General features: G+C 50.0%; 1 protein-coding gene across 3 annotated transcripts in view; it reads right to left on the bottom strand.

Annotated features, from left to right (window-relative positions):
- Positions 1–1,241: 1,241 nt before the first annotated feature.
- Positions 1,242–15,161, bottom strand: part of LOC140719245 (ras-related C3 botulinum toxin substrate 1-like) — a 53,169-nt gene continuing 39,249 nt past the window's right edge. For all 3 annotated transcript variants that reach the window (XM_073033721.1, XM_073033719.1, XM_073033720.1), the window contains exons 5-6: positions 3,149–3,308; positions 1,242–1,774 (exon numbers count right to left, since the gene is read on the bottom strand). In XM_073033721.1, coding sequence (XP_072889822.1) covers positions 1,647–1,774; positions 3,149–3,308 — 288 coding nt within the window. In that variant the 3' untranslated portion in view covers positions 1,242–1,646. The remainder of the gene's footprint in view (positions 1,775–3,148; positions 3,309–15,161) is intronic.

Here is a 15,161-nt window from a genome sequence, read left to right on the forward strand (position 1 = left end):
GCTGCTTTGTAAAATAAGAATAAATAATAATAAAAATTTGAAATACAAAAAAAATGCCATGCCTGTGGTTGTTAAGTCAGAGTCCAAAACCAGGTGGAGTGCAAGGACAGAAGCAGTGAAGCCCGTTAACAGGTACCTTGAGGAGATACTTCAAATTCTCCAGGTCATGATCGACAATGAAAACGAGACCAGTGAAACAAGAAGTGACGCAAGGCAGCATGTTGAGTTACAATTTTCTGATTTTGCTAGGATTTTGGAACGAAGTACTCATTTGCATTGACCGTATTCAAAAGAGGCTGCATGAACTTCCAACGATGCTTCCCCAAATTTGAAAGCCCTTTGAGATCATTTTAATGATGAAAGAGAAGTGTTGGTCAGTGATCACTGGAAGAAGGAATCGGTCTTTGTCAAGAATGGAATATTGAAGTTGAAAGACGTCAGAGACGAAAGAAACGAATGGCTGATGAGAACTCGAGAGCCGCTGGGTTAACAGCTAAGGAGGAAATGGAAAGAGTCATGAAGGGAACACTCGACTGTCTTCACAGAGAAATGGACAAAAGGTTCGCTCGTTTGCATGACACTGATGCCAAGTTTGGGTTCCTCCTTGATGTCGAGGGACTGTGTTATGTGATAGTAACAACTTAAAGAAGAAATGCGAAAATTTGGGCGAATTGTACAGCTCTGATGTTACTGTTTGATTAAGTATTCTTTGTTTAATAATTCACTACAAGTTGTATGTAAAAGTATGAGAATGGCATATGTCATTACATCACCACGTCATAAGGGCACACTCACTAAAGAGACACGCTTCCTGGCTCCTGTGTTTCCCTTTCAGTTATTTTCTGGAGTTACAAACGTAACAATGGACCTTTCCTCGGGCCGTTGGTGTCAATTCAGGCGGGGATGGATCAGTCTCTCTGGGATTTGCTCCTGATCAACCATTTGGTGGCGTGGTAGCATAGCGAGTAGCGTGGCGCTGTCACAGGCCCCAGTGGGCCAGGTGTAACTTTGTGCCGCTGTCTGTAAGGAGTTTGTATGTTCCCTCTGGATCCCCTGGTTTCCTCCCACATTCCATAGGCATGCGCGTTAGGGGTAGTGAGTTGTGGGTGTGCTGTGTGGTCACTTGCGGGCTGCCAATCGCTCATTCGATTTGACACAACTGAAGCATTTCACTGTATGTTTCAAGTTTTATTTTTCTTTAAAAATCTTTAAACAAACCAACAACATTGTGATCACAATTACTGGCATTTAATATCTCAGATTTATTTAATCGAACAGGACATTTGAGGCAATGGAATAGAGAGCAGAGTGAAGCTCACATGAGGGTCAGCGAGGGTGCTTCCAGCACGTGGCAAGTCCAATACATTATCACCCTTCTGCTCCGGGACAACCTGAATTGCCTGTATCCACTTACAGAGCTCTGGTTTCTGTAGAGACAACAGTTTCCAAGGTTCAGAGTCCAAACTTTCTTCATGGGGATGAAGACTGGGTGATGAGCTGGTGCAGGTCCATGTGCACACCAGGTCAGTTTGACATAATTACAGGTCTGTGCCTCCACTATTCACTCAATGATTCTGATTGGTTTTGATCTACCTTATGCTGAGCAACATCTCTGAAAATGGCACGGACTTATCCCAACAACCTATCTACAGAATACGGCAATGGAACCTTTTCTTCCTCGCGGGCTGAAGGATCACCGCTCGAATTGCTTCCTCAAATATTGTCTTCAGACCTTCCTGCTTGGAGGCAGAGCTTTCGACGTACTTCACCGCTCCTGCAGGGATTCAGAGCAAAGGAGACATAGTCCGGTTGTGGGTCACCAGCTCCCCACCCCACTGAAACAGCCCCCTTTTCCTGGCTTCCAGTTGTGGATGGTCACCACCGGGATAACACACATGAAATGGTGGAGGGACTCAGCAGGTCGGGCAGCGTCTATGGAGGGAAATAAACAGTCGACCTTCTGAGCCAAGATGCTTTATCAGGACTGGAAAGGAAAGGGGGTGAGGGAAGAAGCCAGAATCAGAAGATGGGAAGCGGGGAAGGAGCAAAGAGGTGATGGGTGAGACCAGGTGAGGGGGAAGGTAGGTGGGTGGGGAGGAATGAAGTGAGAAGCCGGGAGGTGATAGGTGGAAGAGGGAAAGGGCTGAAGGAAAAGGAATCTGAGAGGAGAGGAGAGTGGACCATGGGAGAAAGGGAAGGGGGAGAGATACCAGAGGGAGGTGATGATCAGCTGAGGATGAGAGGGGAAACTAATGGTGCAGTTGGAGTGTGGAATCTCCTCAGTGCCAGGTCACAGGCAAGCTTCCATAATGCTGTTTGCAACAACAACCATCTCACTGCCAAGGAATGTGGGTTCCCCCACCCCCCTCAGCCCAGTGGGGCCCAGAAATTCCCACCAGGTGGGCTGCATAGGCAAGCAAGAATCACGCTGGAGTGGCTCGTTGCAGACTGATCAGCCACCTTCTCCTGGGGGTCAGCTGCGTCTTGTCCCGGGCATGGTGCTCCCACAGCTGAAGGAACTGAGGCAGATGCAGTCCCTGGGCAGAGGCAGAGGGACTGTTGCCCACTCAGTAATATTCAGCTGGAAGGACCCTCACTTTGGCACCCTCATCCTCCTGCACCTTGAAAACCCGGACCCTCTCTGGGGTGGATTGGTAGCATAATGGTTAGCCCAGCACTTTACGGTACAGCGACCTGGGTTCATTTCCCGCTGCTGTCTGTAAGGAGTTTGTACGTTCTCCCCATGACTGCGTGGGTTTCCTCCAGGTGCTCTGGTTTCCTCCCACAGTCCAAAGATGTACCGGTTGGGGTGTTAACTTGTCATTGTAAATTGCCCTGTGATTGGGCTAGGGTTAAATCGGGGGATGCTGGGTGGCATGGCTCAAAGGGTTGGGAGGGTATATTCTGTGCCGTATTTCAATAACAAAATTAAATAATCCCTGTAGACCCATCTACATGAGTTGGCTTCAGATCCAGGAGTCAGACTTGCTCTATCCTTGGACTTCTGGCCAGGATTAAATTTGACAATTGCCTGCTGGCGTTGGTGGGGAAAGGGAGAGGCTTTCCCACCAATGTCCAGTGGCCACACTTTGGCCAGAGAAGCCACCGCTCACGGTCAGACAACCTCACACTGTGAAAGTCTACATACCAATCTCCTTCGCCTTCAGCTCGCCCTCTTCACGGCTGATGGGGGCCATGTTCCGTTCCTTTAGCTTCTCTATCATTTCCTTGTCATCCCTCAGGTCCATCTTGGTACCCACGAGGATGATGGGAGTGTTGGGGCAGTGATGTTTGATCTCAGAGGACCACTGTGGGAGGAGAAGTGCGGCAGGGAAATAGAATGTTGGCTTTTAGCAGGAATCCAATCAGGAACTTTCAATCCAGATTCTATATCAGGTGGGCGGGTGACTGAACCCTTGCACCACACTTGAACTGCAGAAACAGTGGGATTAGATTGGCATCTCCTATTCAGCTGGCACAGTTATGAGGAGCCAGGTGGCCTTGTGTTGTCATTGTCATAGAGGCATTATCCTGGAAACAGCCCCTTTGGGCCCACTGGTCCATGCTGAACAAGATCTCCCATTGGTCCATGCTGAACAAGATCTCCCATTGGTCCATGCTGAACAAGATCTCCCATTGGTCCATGCTGAACAAGATCTCCCATTGGTCCATGCTGAACAAATCTCCCATTGGCCCACATTTGGCACATATAAACCTTTCCTAATAAACGTACCTGTCCAATTGTCTTTTGGATGTTCTTAACATAACTGCCTCTACTGCTTTGTCTGGCAGCTCGTTCCATATACAGAGAGTGGTGGACACAGCCCAATACATCTTGGGTACATGCTTCCCCACTATAGGTAGTATCTACAGGAGGGGCTGCCTCAAAAAGGCAACATCCATCACCAGAGAATCCCCACCACAAAGTCTATGCCATCTTCTCACAGCTCCCATTGGGCAGGGGGCACAGAAGCCTGATGTCCCACATCACCAGGTTTAAGAACATCTACTTCCCTTCCACAGCTTGCACCACCCTGATCACTACAGTTTAGCAACACGAGGGCCTCTTTGATCAATTTACACTAAAATAGACCGTTCTTTTTTCTTCTAATTATGTTATTTTTTTGAAAAAGTGAAGTATAATTTGTTTTAATTCACATTTTTCTTATGAACATTGTGCCTGTGATGCTACAGTGGTAAGTGTGTTTTTCATTGCACCTGCACAGATATATACTTGTGAAAATGACAGTAAATTTGTCTGTCTTTGTGTGAACAGGCTGCCCCTCAAGTTCCTATTAAATCTATCCTTCTCACCTTAAAATCAAGGTTGAATTCCTGCCGCTGTCTGTTAGTAGTTTGTACCATGTGGATTTCCTCTGGATGTCCCCGTTTCCTCCCACATTCCAAAGACAGACATATGAGATGAGGTTAGGAAGCTGTGAGCAGGCTGCGTTGGTGCCAGAAGCATAGTGACACTTGCGGGCTGCCCCCAGCACATCCTCAGACCGTGTTGGTCATTGACACAAATGATGCATTTCACTGTATGTTTCAATGTACATGTGACGAACAAAGCTAATCTTCTTTTAAATCTTTTTAGTCCTTGATTCGCAGCTCTCTGGAAAAGACTGCGTGCATCCACCCCACCCTGTGTGGTCTGTAATCTGCACAGAAAGCCACAGCACTGGAAGATTCCCACGTCATGACAGTAGAGGAAGACACTTGGCTGGGAAATTCTAGCACATTCAAAAGGCACTGGTGTCAATGAGTTTACAATGGGTCCAGTTGCTGACCACTTACTGGCTATCAGTACACCTGAGGGTGACAAGGTGGGTGTTAGAGACTGGAGCATCCCTTGTGGAGATGGAGGGACAGAGTGAGATAGTTAGAAGGAACATGATTATGGTTGATGTGTGAGGCAAGGTGGCGGTTCAAGTAATTAGGTGCAAGTGTGGGACATCCCTCACAAGACTCCGACCCAGCACTGAACTTCCAAAGACTGTGCTATCCTTGGAGACCCGGCATAGGTTGCTGTAGCCACAGCCTGGTTTAATCTCCAAAAGGAAGAGAGGGAGCGGGCTGGAAGCCTCTATATGTCTGGCACTGGACTTGTGACAGGTTGCACTGATGTTTCAAATGGCAGAGAGGCTAGTTGTGTCTCCAGAGTGATGTAAAACAGGTAGGAAGCAGTTATTTCTTCAACGGGGCATGACTGCACAAGCGCATGGAGGTCGCCCAGTGAGAACAGCGGGCGTCGGAGGAGCGGGAGACAGAGTAGGAGGGCTTTGGCTCAATGGGGCTTAGGCGATAACAGGTGGAGGCGAGGTAGGTTATCTGTTTAGAATACAGATGGAAAGTATGTATGTGAGACCGGTTTTCTGTGCTCAGTGTCAGATGTGGGAGGTCCTGAAACTCCCATCCTCCCGGATGGCCACACTGCACCACGTGCGTCGAGCTGCAGCTCCTTAGGGACCATGTCAGGGAACTAGAGATGCAGCTCGATGACCTTCGTCTGGTCAGGGAGAGTGAGGAGGTGATAGAGAGGAGCTATAGGCAGGTAGTTGCTGCAGGGTCTTGGGAGACAGGTAAGTGGGTAACAGTCAGGAGAGGGAAGGGCAAGAGTCAGATACTAGAGAGTACCCCCTGTGGCTGTCCCCCTTAACAATAAGTACTCCTGTTTGAATGCTATTGGGGGAGATGGCCTATCTGGGGCAAGCAACAGTGGTCGCGCCTCTGGCACAGAGTCTGACCCTGTGGCTCAGAAGGGTAGGGAAAGAAGAGGATGGCAGCAGTGATAGGAGACTCAATAGTTACGGGGTCAAACAGGCAATTCTGTGGAGGCAGGAAAGAAACACGGATGGTAGTTTGCCTGCCAGGTGCCAGGGTCCGGGATGTTTCTGATCGCGTCTACGATATCTTGAAGTGGGAAGGAGAACAGCCAGAGATTGTGGTACCAATGACATAGGTAGGAAAAGGGAGGAGGTCCTAAAAACAGACCACAGGGAGTTAGGAAGGAAGTTGAGAATCAGGACCTCAGAGGTAGCAATCTCGGGATTACTGCCTGTGCTACGTGACAGTGAGTATAGGAATAGAATGAGGTGGAGGACAAATATGTGGCTGAGGGAATGGAGCAGGGGGCAGGGATTCAGATTTCTGCATCATTGGGACCACTTCTGAGGCAGGTGTGACCTGTACAAAACGGACGGGTTGCACTTGAATCCTAGGGGGACCAATATCCTGGCAGGAAGGTTTGTAAAGGCTATTGCGGAGAGTTTAAACTAGAATTGTTGGGGGCTGAGAACCAAACTGAAGTGACAGAGGAAAGTGAGGTTGGCTCACAAATAGAGAAAGCTTGGAGACAGTGCGAAAGGGGGGATAGGCAGGTGATAGAGAAGGGATGCGCTCAGACGGATAGTTTGAGACTTGTCCATTTTAATGCAAAGAGGATGAAGCGGATGAGCTTAGAGTGTGGATCAGTACTTGGAGTTATGATGTTGTGGCCATTACAGAGACTTGGATGGTGCAGGGGCAGGAATGGCTACTTCAAGTGTCAGGATTTAGATGTTTCAGAAAGGATAGAGAGGGAGGCAAAAGAGGTGGGGGCATGGCATTGCTGATCAGAGATAGTGTCACAGCTGCAGAAAAGGAAGAAGTCATGGAGGGGTTGTCTACGGAGTCTCAGTGGGTGGAAGTTACGAATAGGAAGGGTTCAATAACTCCAATGGGTGCTTTTTATAGACCACCCAATATTAACAGGGACATCGAGGAGCAGATAGGGAGACAGATTCTGGCAAAGAGTAATAATAACAGGGTTGTTGTGGTGGGAGATTTTAATTTCCCAAATATTGAATGGCATCTCCCTAGATGAGGGGTTTAGATGGGTGGAGTTTGTTAGGTGTGTTCAGAAAGGTTTCTTGACACAATAAGCCTACAAGAGGAGAGGCTGTACTTGATCTGGCATTGGGAAATGAACCTGGTCAGGTGTCAGATCTCTCAGTGGGAGAGCATTTCAGAGATAGTGATCACAATTCTATGTCCTTTACCATAGCATTGGAGAGGGATAGGAAATGTTTAATTGGAGTAAGGGGAAATATGAGGCTATCGGGCAGGAACTTGGAAGATAAATTGGAAACAGATGATCTCAGGGAAATGTATGGAAGAAATGTGGCAAATGTACGGAGGATATTTGCATGGGGTTCTGCATTGGTATGTTCCAATGAGACAGGGAAAGGATGATAGGGTACAGGAAATGTGGTGTACAAAGGCTGTTGAAAATCTAGTCAAGAAGAAAAGAAGAGCTTACAAAAGGTTCAAAAAACTAGGTAGTGTTAGAGATCAAGAAGATTATAAGGCTAGCAGGGAGGAGCTTAAGAATGAAATTAGGAGAGCCAGAAGGGGCCATGAGAAGACCTTGACGGACAGGGTTAAGGAAAACCCCAAGGCATTCTGCAATAGGTGAAGAGCAAGAGGATAAGACATGAGAAAATAGGATCAATCAGGTGTGACAGTGGACAAGTGTGTATGGAACTGGAGGAGATGGCAGAGGTACTTAATGAATATTTTGCTTCAGTATTTTCTACGGAAAAGGATCTTGGCGAATGTAGGGATGACTTGCAGTGGACTGAAAAGCTTGAGCATGTAGATATTAAGGAAGAGGATGTGCTGGAGTTTTTGGAAAACATCAAGTTGGATAAGTCACCGGGATTGGATGAGGTGCACCCCAGGCTACTGTGGGAAGCGAGGGAGGAGATTGCTGAGCCTTTGGCAATGATCTTTGTATCATCAATGAGGACGGGAGAGGTCCTGGAGGATTGGAGGGTTGCTGATGTTGTTCTCTTATTCAGGAAAGGGAGTAGGGATAGCCCAGGAAATTATAGACCAGTGAGTCTTACTTCAGTGGTTGTTAAGTTGATGGAGAAGATCCTGAGAGGCAGGATTTATGAACATTTGGAGAGGTATAATATGATTAGGAATAGTCAGCATGGCTTTGTCAAAGGCAGGTCATGCCTTATGAGCCTGATTGAATTTTTTGAGGATGTGACTAGACACATTGATGAAGGTAGAGCCGTATATGTAGTGTATATGGATTTTAGCAGGGCATTTGATAAGGTACCCCATGCAAGGCTTATTGAGAAAGTAGGGAGGCATGGGATCCAAGGGGACATTGCTTTGTGGATCCAGAACTGGCTTGCCCACAGAAGGCAAATAGTGGTTGTAGATGGGTCATATTCTGCATGGAGGTTGGTCACCAGTGGACCCCTACTCTTTGTGATTTTTATAAATGACCTGGATGAGGAAGTAGAGGGATGGGTTAGTAAATTTGCTGATGACACAAAGGTTGGGGGTGTTGTGGATAGTGTGGAGGGCTGTCAGAGGTTTTCAGTGGGACATAGATAGGATGCAAAACTGGGCTGAAAAGTGGCAGATGTTCAACCCAGAAAAGTGTGAGGTGGTTCATTTTAGTAGGTGAAATATGATGCCAGAATATAGTATTAATCGCAAGACTCTTCGCAATGTGGAGGATCAGAGGGATCTTGGGGTCCGAGTCTATAAGGCACTCAAAGCTGCTGTGCAGGTTGACTCTATGGTTAAGAAGGCATACGGTGCATTGGCCTTCATCAATCGTGGGATTGAGTTTAAGAGCTGAGAGGTTATGTTGCAACTATATAGGACCCTGGTCAGACTGTGCTCAATTCTGGTTGCCTCACTACAGGAAGGATGTGGAAACCATGGAAAGGGTTCAGAGGAGACTTACAAAGATGTTGCCTGTATTGGGGAGCATGCCTTATGAGAACAGGTTGAGTGAACTTGGCCTTTTCTCTTTGAAGTGACGGAGGATGAGAGGTGACCTGATAGATGTGTACAAGATAATGAGAGGCATTGATCGTGTGGATAGTCAGAGGGTTTTTCCCAGGGCTGAAATGGCTAGCACGAGAGGGCATAGCTTTAAGGTGTGTGGAAGTAGGTACACAGGAGATGTCATGGGTACGTTTTTTATGCAGAGAGTGGTGAGTACGTGGAATGGGCCGCCGGTGGCAGTGGTGGAGGCGGATATGATAGGGTCTTTGAAGAGACTCCTGGACGGGTGCATGGAGCTTAGAAAAATAGAGGGCAATGGGTAGTTCTCAGGTAAGGACATGTTTGGCACAGCTTTGTGGGCCGAAGGGCCTGTATTGTGCTGTAGGTTTTCTATGTTTCTATGTTTTTATCCTGTTGCTTTACTGGGTGAAGACAGTGATGAGTCGAACTTGCAGGATGTTTTGATGTGAGGCTTCGGTGCTGTCCTTTTGCAATGGGCAGATAGAAAACCCAGGATACTCCCTCCCCTTTCCACTGGGAATATCTGAAGGAAGCTCAGATCTGACAGGTGCATCTTCTCATACCTTTCACTTGCAGTAAACTTCTGTCCTTTCCCAATCTCTGGAGTGCCGAAACAAGACCATGGGCCCAAGAAGTTTATGGTAATGAAGGCACCAATCTAAGCTCATCCCACTTGCCCACATTTGGTCCATATCCTTCTGAACCTCTCTTATCCATGGACCTGTCCAACTGACTTTTAGATATTGTTGATGTTCCTGCCTCAACCGCTTCCTCTGATATATATGGACCACCATCTGGGTCGAAAGAGTTGCCCCTCAGGTTTCTATTAAATTTCTCCCCTCTCACCTTAAACCTGTTTCTTGATTCTCCAGCCCTGGGAAAAAGAGTAATTCACCTTATCTATGCCCCTCCTGATTTTAAATCCCTGTGTAAGATTACCCCTCAACCTCCTACACACCAGTGAATAAACGCCTAGCCTGCTCAACTTCTGTCCCTTGAGTTGGCAACATTCTGGTAAATCTCCTCTGCACTTTATGCAGTTCCAGTGGAACGTAACGGTTAGTGTAATGACACTAGAACACTAGCTGTGAGACTGGAGTTTGATTCCTGCCGCTGTCTGTAAGGAGATGTACATTCACCCCGTGACTGTGTGGATTTTCTCCGGGTGTTCCATATTGCAAAATGTACGAGCTGTGAGTCTGCGATGTTGGCAGCATAAACATGGTGACACTTGCACGCTGCACAGCACAAACCCCACTGACTTGATTTGATGCAAATGGATGCCTTTTGCTGTATGCTTCAACATACATGTGACAATTACAGCTAATCTTTTCAGATCTTTTAAGATCTTAAAGGTCTTAATTTAATTTAATTCCTGTAGGACCATTAATGGAGGGCATAAAAAATGGAAACATTTGTAGATCATGCCGCGCCTCGTGCCTACTCCACTGTTCAGTCAGATCATGGCTGACCAAGTACTCAGTGGCCACTGTATTAGATACACCTGCTCTGTAATGGAAATACCCAATCACGTGGCAGCAGCTCAATGCACAAAGGCTTGCAGATGTGGCCAAGAGGCTCAGTTGTTGTTCAGACCAAAAGGTGAAGAAATGTGATCAGAGTGACTTTGACTGTGTAATGATTGCTGATCCCCTGGGATTTTCACTCACAACAGTCTCTAGAGTTTAAAGAGAATGGTGTGAAAAACAAAAAAACATCCAGTGAGCAGCAGTTCTGTGGGCAAAAGTACCTTTTTAGGTCAGAGGAGAATGGTTAACTGGCAGGAGGCAAAGAGTGGGGATAAAGGGGGCCTTTTCTGGTGACTAGTTCGACAGGGGTCTGTGTTTAGACCGTTTCTTTTCACATTATATGTCAATGATTTGGATGAAAGAATTGATAGCTTTGAGAACATATTTATAACCAATACAAAGATAGGTGGAGGGCCAGGTAGTGGGGACGTGTCTGCCAAATGACTTAGATTGGAAGAATGGGCAAAGAAATGGCAGGTGGAATATAGTGTAAGGAAGTGCATGGTCATACGCTTTGGCAGAAGGAATAACGGAGTGGACTATTTTCTAAATGAGGAGAAAATTCAAAAATCATAGTGCAAAGGGACTTGGGAGTCTTTGTGTAGCACTCTGTGAAGGTTAACTTATACGTTGAGTTGGTGGTGAGGAAGGCAAATGTATTCATTTCGAGAGGACTAGAATACAAAAGCAAGGATGTAATGCTGAGGCTTTATAAGGCACTTGGAATATTGTAAGCAGGTTTGGACCCTTTATCCAAGAAAATATGTGCTGACACTGGAGAGTGTCCAGAGGTGATTAATGAGAATGATCCCAGGAATGAAAGGGTTAACATCTGAGGAGCATTTGACGGCTCTAGGCTTGCATCCTGCAAACTATCGAATACTGAATGATCTAGATAGAGTGGATGTGGAGAGGATGTTTCCTTTAGTGGGGGAGTTTAGGACCAGAGGTCACAGCCTCAGAATTGAAGGATTGTGGTGACCCACTTCCTAGCGCACTCGAACCGGCTCACAAATAGCCAGCGCGCCGGCACAAAGGCCAGTCCCAAAAGGGCGCCAGGTCTGCTTCACCAACAAAGGGAAAAGCCCGCGCGGGACTGTGAGTACGTGCTCCCTACAGCATCCGCGCCCGGGGAGGGCGGGATCAGGGAGGCTTTAAAGCGAAGCCGTGAAGTTCGAATAAAATCTTCTTTAACTGCAGTTTACCGACTCCGTGTCGTTATTTCAGCGCTGTGTGTAGCACACCGCTACAATTGGTGACCCCGACGGTCCAAACGATATTTGGACCGGAGATGACCGACGCCGCATCTGTTCATGCGGTTTCGTTGAAACTGCCAAGCTTCTGGACGCTGCGACCTCACCTATGGTTCCAGCAAGCAGAAGCCCAATTCCACATTCGGCAGATAACCTCGGATGCCACACGTTACTACTACGTAGTGAGCTCCCTCAACCAGGACACAGCGGCCCAGGTTGTGGAGTTCGTACAGTCTCCCCCAGTGGACGGCAAGTACACGGAATTCAAAGCCCTGCTCATAAGGACTTTCGGACTCTCACGGCGCGAGCGGGCTGCCCGTTTACTGCACCTGGATGGCTTGGGAGACAGACCGCCATCGGCTTTAATGAATGAGATGTTGTCTCTGGCCGGAGGTCACAAGCCCTCCCTCATGTTTGAGCAGGCATTCCTGGAGCAGATGCCCGAGGACATACGCCTGCTGCTGTCCGACGCAGATTTCAGCGACCCCCGGAAGGTGACAGCCCGGGCGGACTTGCTGTGGAACGCCAAGAAGGTGAGTGGGGCGTCTGTCGCACAGATCACCAGGCCACGCTCCCAGCAGCAGACCAGACCAGGCCAGGCCGCAGAGCCCGCTAATCCCGGAGGCAGGGGTGAGGAGACCAACGAACACTGGTGCTTCTACCGCCAGCGGTGGGGCGCAGAAGCCCGCCGTTGTCGCCCGCCCTGCAAGTTCCCGGGAAACGCCAGGGCTAGCCGCCGCCGATGGCTACGGCGGCTGGCCATCGGGATAGCCTCCTGTATGTGTGGGACAAACGGTCGGGATGCCGCTTTTTGGTCGACACCGGTGCCGAGATCAGCGTCTTACCTCCGACAAGTTACGACACCCGCAACAGGACACCGGGTCCCACCCTGAGGGCTGTGAACGGCAGCACAGTAAGGACTTACGGCACCCGTACGGTGCAGCTACAGTTCGGCTCCAGCCGGTTCACGTGGGACTTCACACTGGCCGCCGTAGCCCAACCGCTCCCGGGGGAGGATTTTTTGCGGGCTCACAGCCTACTGGTCGACCTGCCCAGGAAGAGACTGGTTCACGCCGAGACCTTTCAGATGTTCTCCCTAGGTGCAGCCCAGTTTCCGGCCCCTCACCTCGACTCTATCACGCTGTCCGACAATGACTTCACCAGGGTCCTGGCAGATTTCCCATCGGTTCTGGCACCGCAGTTCACGGCAGCCATGCCCCAACACGGCGTACAGCACCATATCCCGACCCAGGGACCACCCCTCCAAGCCCGTGCTCGAAGGCTTTCCCCGGACAAGCTCCGACTGGCGAAGGAGGAGTTCAAGAGGATGGAGGAATTGGGGATCATACGGCAGTCCGACAGCCCATGGGCCTCCCCCCTGCACATGGTGCCCAAAGTGACAGGGGGCTGGAGACCATGCGGTGACTACCGCAGGCTGAACGAGGCTACAACACCAGACCGCTACCCTGTGCCGCACATTCAGGATTTTGCAGCAAACCTGCATGGCACACGGATCTTCTCCAAGGTAGACCTTGTCCGGGGATACCATCAAATCCCGATGCATCCGGACGACGTCCCCAAAACGGCACTCATCACCCCGTTCGGCCTTTTCGAGTTCCACCGCATGCCGTTCGGCCTAAAGAATGCCGCACAAACATTCCAGCAGTTAATGGACACGGTGGGACGTGACCTGGACTTCGCTTTCATCTATTTGGACGACATCCTCATAGCAAGCAGCAGTCGTCAGGAGCATCTGTCCCACCTCCGTCAACTCTACGCCCGACTGAGTGAATACAGCCTGACAATCAACCCGGCCAAATGCCACTTCGGGCTCGACACCATCAACTTCCTGGGCCACAGGATTACTAAAGACGGGGCAACCCCTCTGCTCGCTAAGGTAGACGCAGTCCGCCATTTTCCCCGACCCACCACAATCAAAGGCCTTCAGGAATTCGTGGGTATGGTAAATTTCTACCACCGCTTCCTCCCTTCAGCTGCCCGAATCATGCGCCCCCTGTTCGCCCTGATGTCAGGTCCGGGCAAGGACGTTACCTGGGACGAGGAGTCCGCCGCCGCTTTCATTAAAATGAAAGAAGCTTTGGCAAACGCCGCGATGCTAGTGCACCCCAGAATGGACGTCCCTACCACCCTCACAGTGGACGCATCTAACACGGCAGTCGGTGGGGTACTGGAGCAGCTCATCGAGGGTCACTGGCAACCCCTGGCGTTATTCAGCATACACCTGCGACCGCCCGAGCTCAAATACAGTGCTTTCGACCGGGAACTGTTGGCGCTATACCTGGCAATCCGGCATTTCAGATACTTCTTGGAAGGTAGGCCCTTCGCCGCGTTCACGGACCACAAGCCGCTTACCTTTACGTTCACGAAGATGTCCGACCCCTGGTCGTCCCGCCAGCAGTGCCATCTGTCCTACATCTCTGAACACACGACGGATGTCCGGCACGTCTCGGGTAAGGACAATGTTGTGGCAGACGCGCTCTCTCGCCCTAACATTCATGCCCTTTCCCAAGGAGTAGACTTTGAGGCGCTGGCAGAGGCGCAGCAGGCAGACGAGGAGATCCCGAGTTACAGAACCGCAGTCTCCGGTTTGCAGCTCCAGGACCTCCCCGTAGGCCCAGGTGAGAGGACCCTACTCTGTGACGTCACCACCAGCCAACCACGCCCCATCATCCCGGCAACCTGGCAGCGGCGCATTTTCGACTCCATTCATAACTTAGCGCACCCCTCCATCAGGTCAACCGTCCGGATGGTCTCCAGCAGGTTCATTTGGCACGGACTCCGCAAGCAGGCCAGTGAATGGACCAAAACGTGCATGCACTGCCAGACGGCCAAGGTGCAGCGGCACACCAAAGCTCTGCTGCAGCAGTTCCACCCCACCTGCCGGCGTTTCGACCACATTCATGTGGATATTGTGGGCCCCCTGCCAGTGTCGCGAGGAGTGCGGCACCTCCTCACTATCGTGGACCGGTTCACAAGATGGCCAGAGGCGATCCCGCTCACCGACACCACCTCCGAATCTTGCGCCCGGGCACTGATCACCACCTGGGTGTCCCGCTTTGGTGTACCGGCCCACATTACCTCCGACAGAGGCGTCCAGTTCACCTCCAGCCTGTGGTCAGCTATGGCCAGCCTTTTGGGGACACAGCTGCACCACACAACTGCCTACCACCCACAGTCGAACCCACAGTGGAGCGTTTCCACCGTCACCTAAAGTCGGCTCTCATGGCCCGCCTGCGAGGAGCTAACTGGGTGGACGAGCTTCCCTGGGTCCTGCTCGGCATCCGCACGGCGCCCAAAGACGATCTGCATGCCTCGTCGGCCGAGTTGGTGTACGGCGCACCCCTGGTCTTCCCCGGGGAGTTCATACTAGCTCCAAGGGGGCAAGAGGAAGAACCCGCAGCAGTCCTGGGCAGACTACGCGAGAGGCTCGGTGACCTGGCCCCCATACCCACTTCACAGCATGGGCAGAACCCGACCTGCGTACCCAAAGACCTGCAAAACTGTAAGTTTGTGTTTGTACGAAGGGGCGGGCATCGGCCAC

The sequence above is a fragment of the Hemitrygon akajei genome, chromosome 31 (genome assembly GCF_048418815.1).
Source record: "Hemitrygon akajei chromosome 31, sHemAka1.3, whole genome shotgun sequence".
NCBI lineage: Eukaryota > Metazoa > Chordata > Chondrichthyes > Myliobatiformes > Dasyatidae > Hemitrygon > Hemitrygon akajei.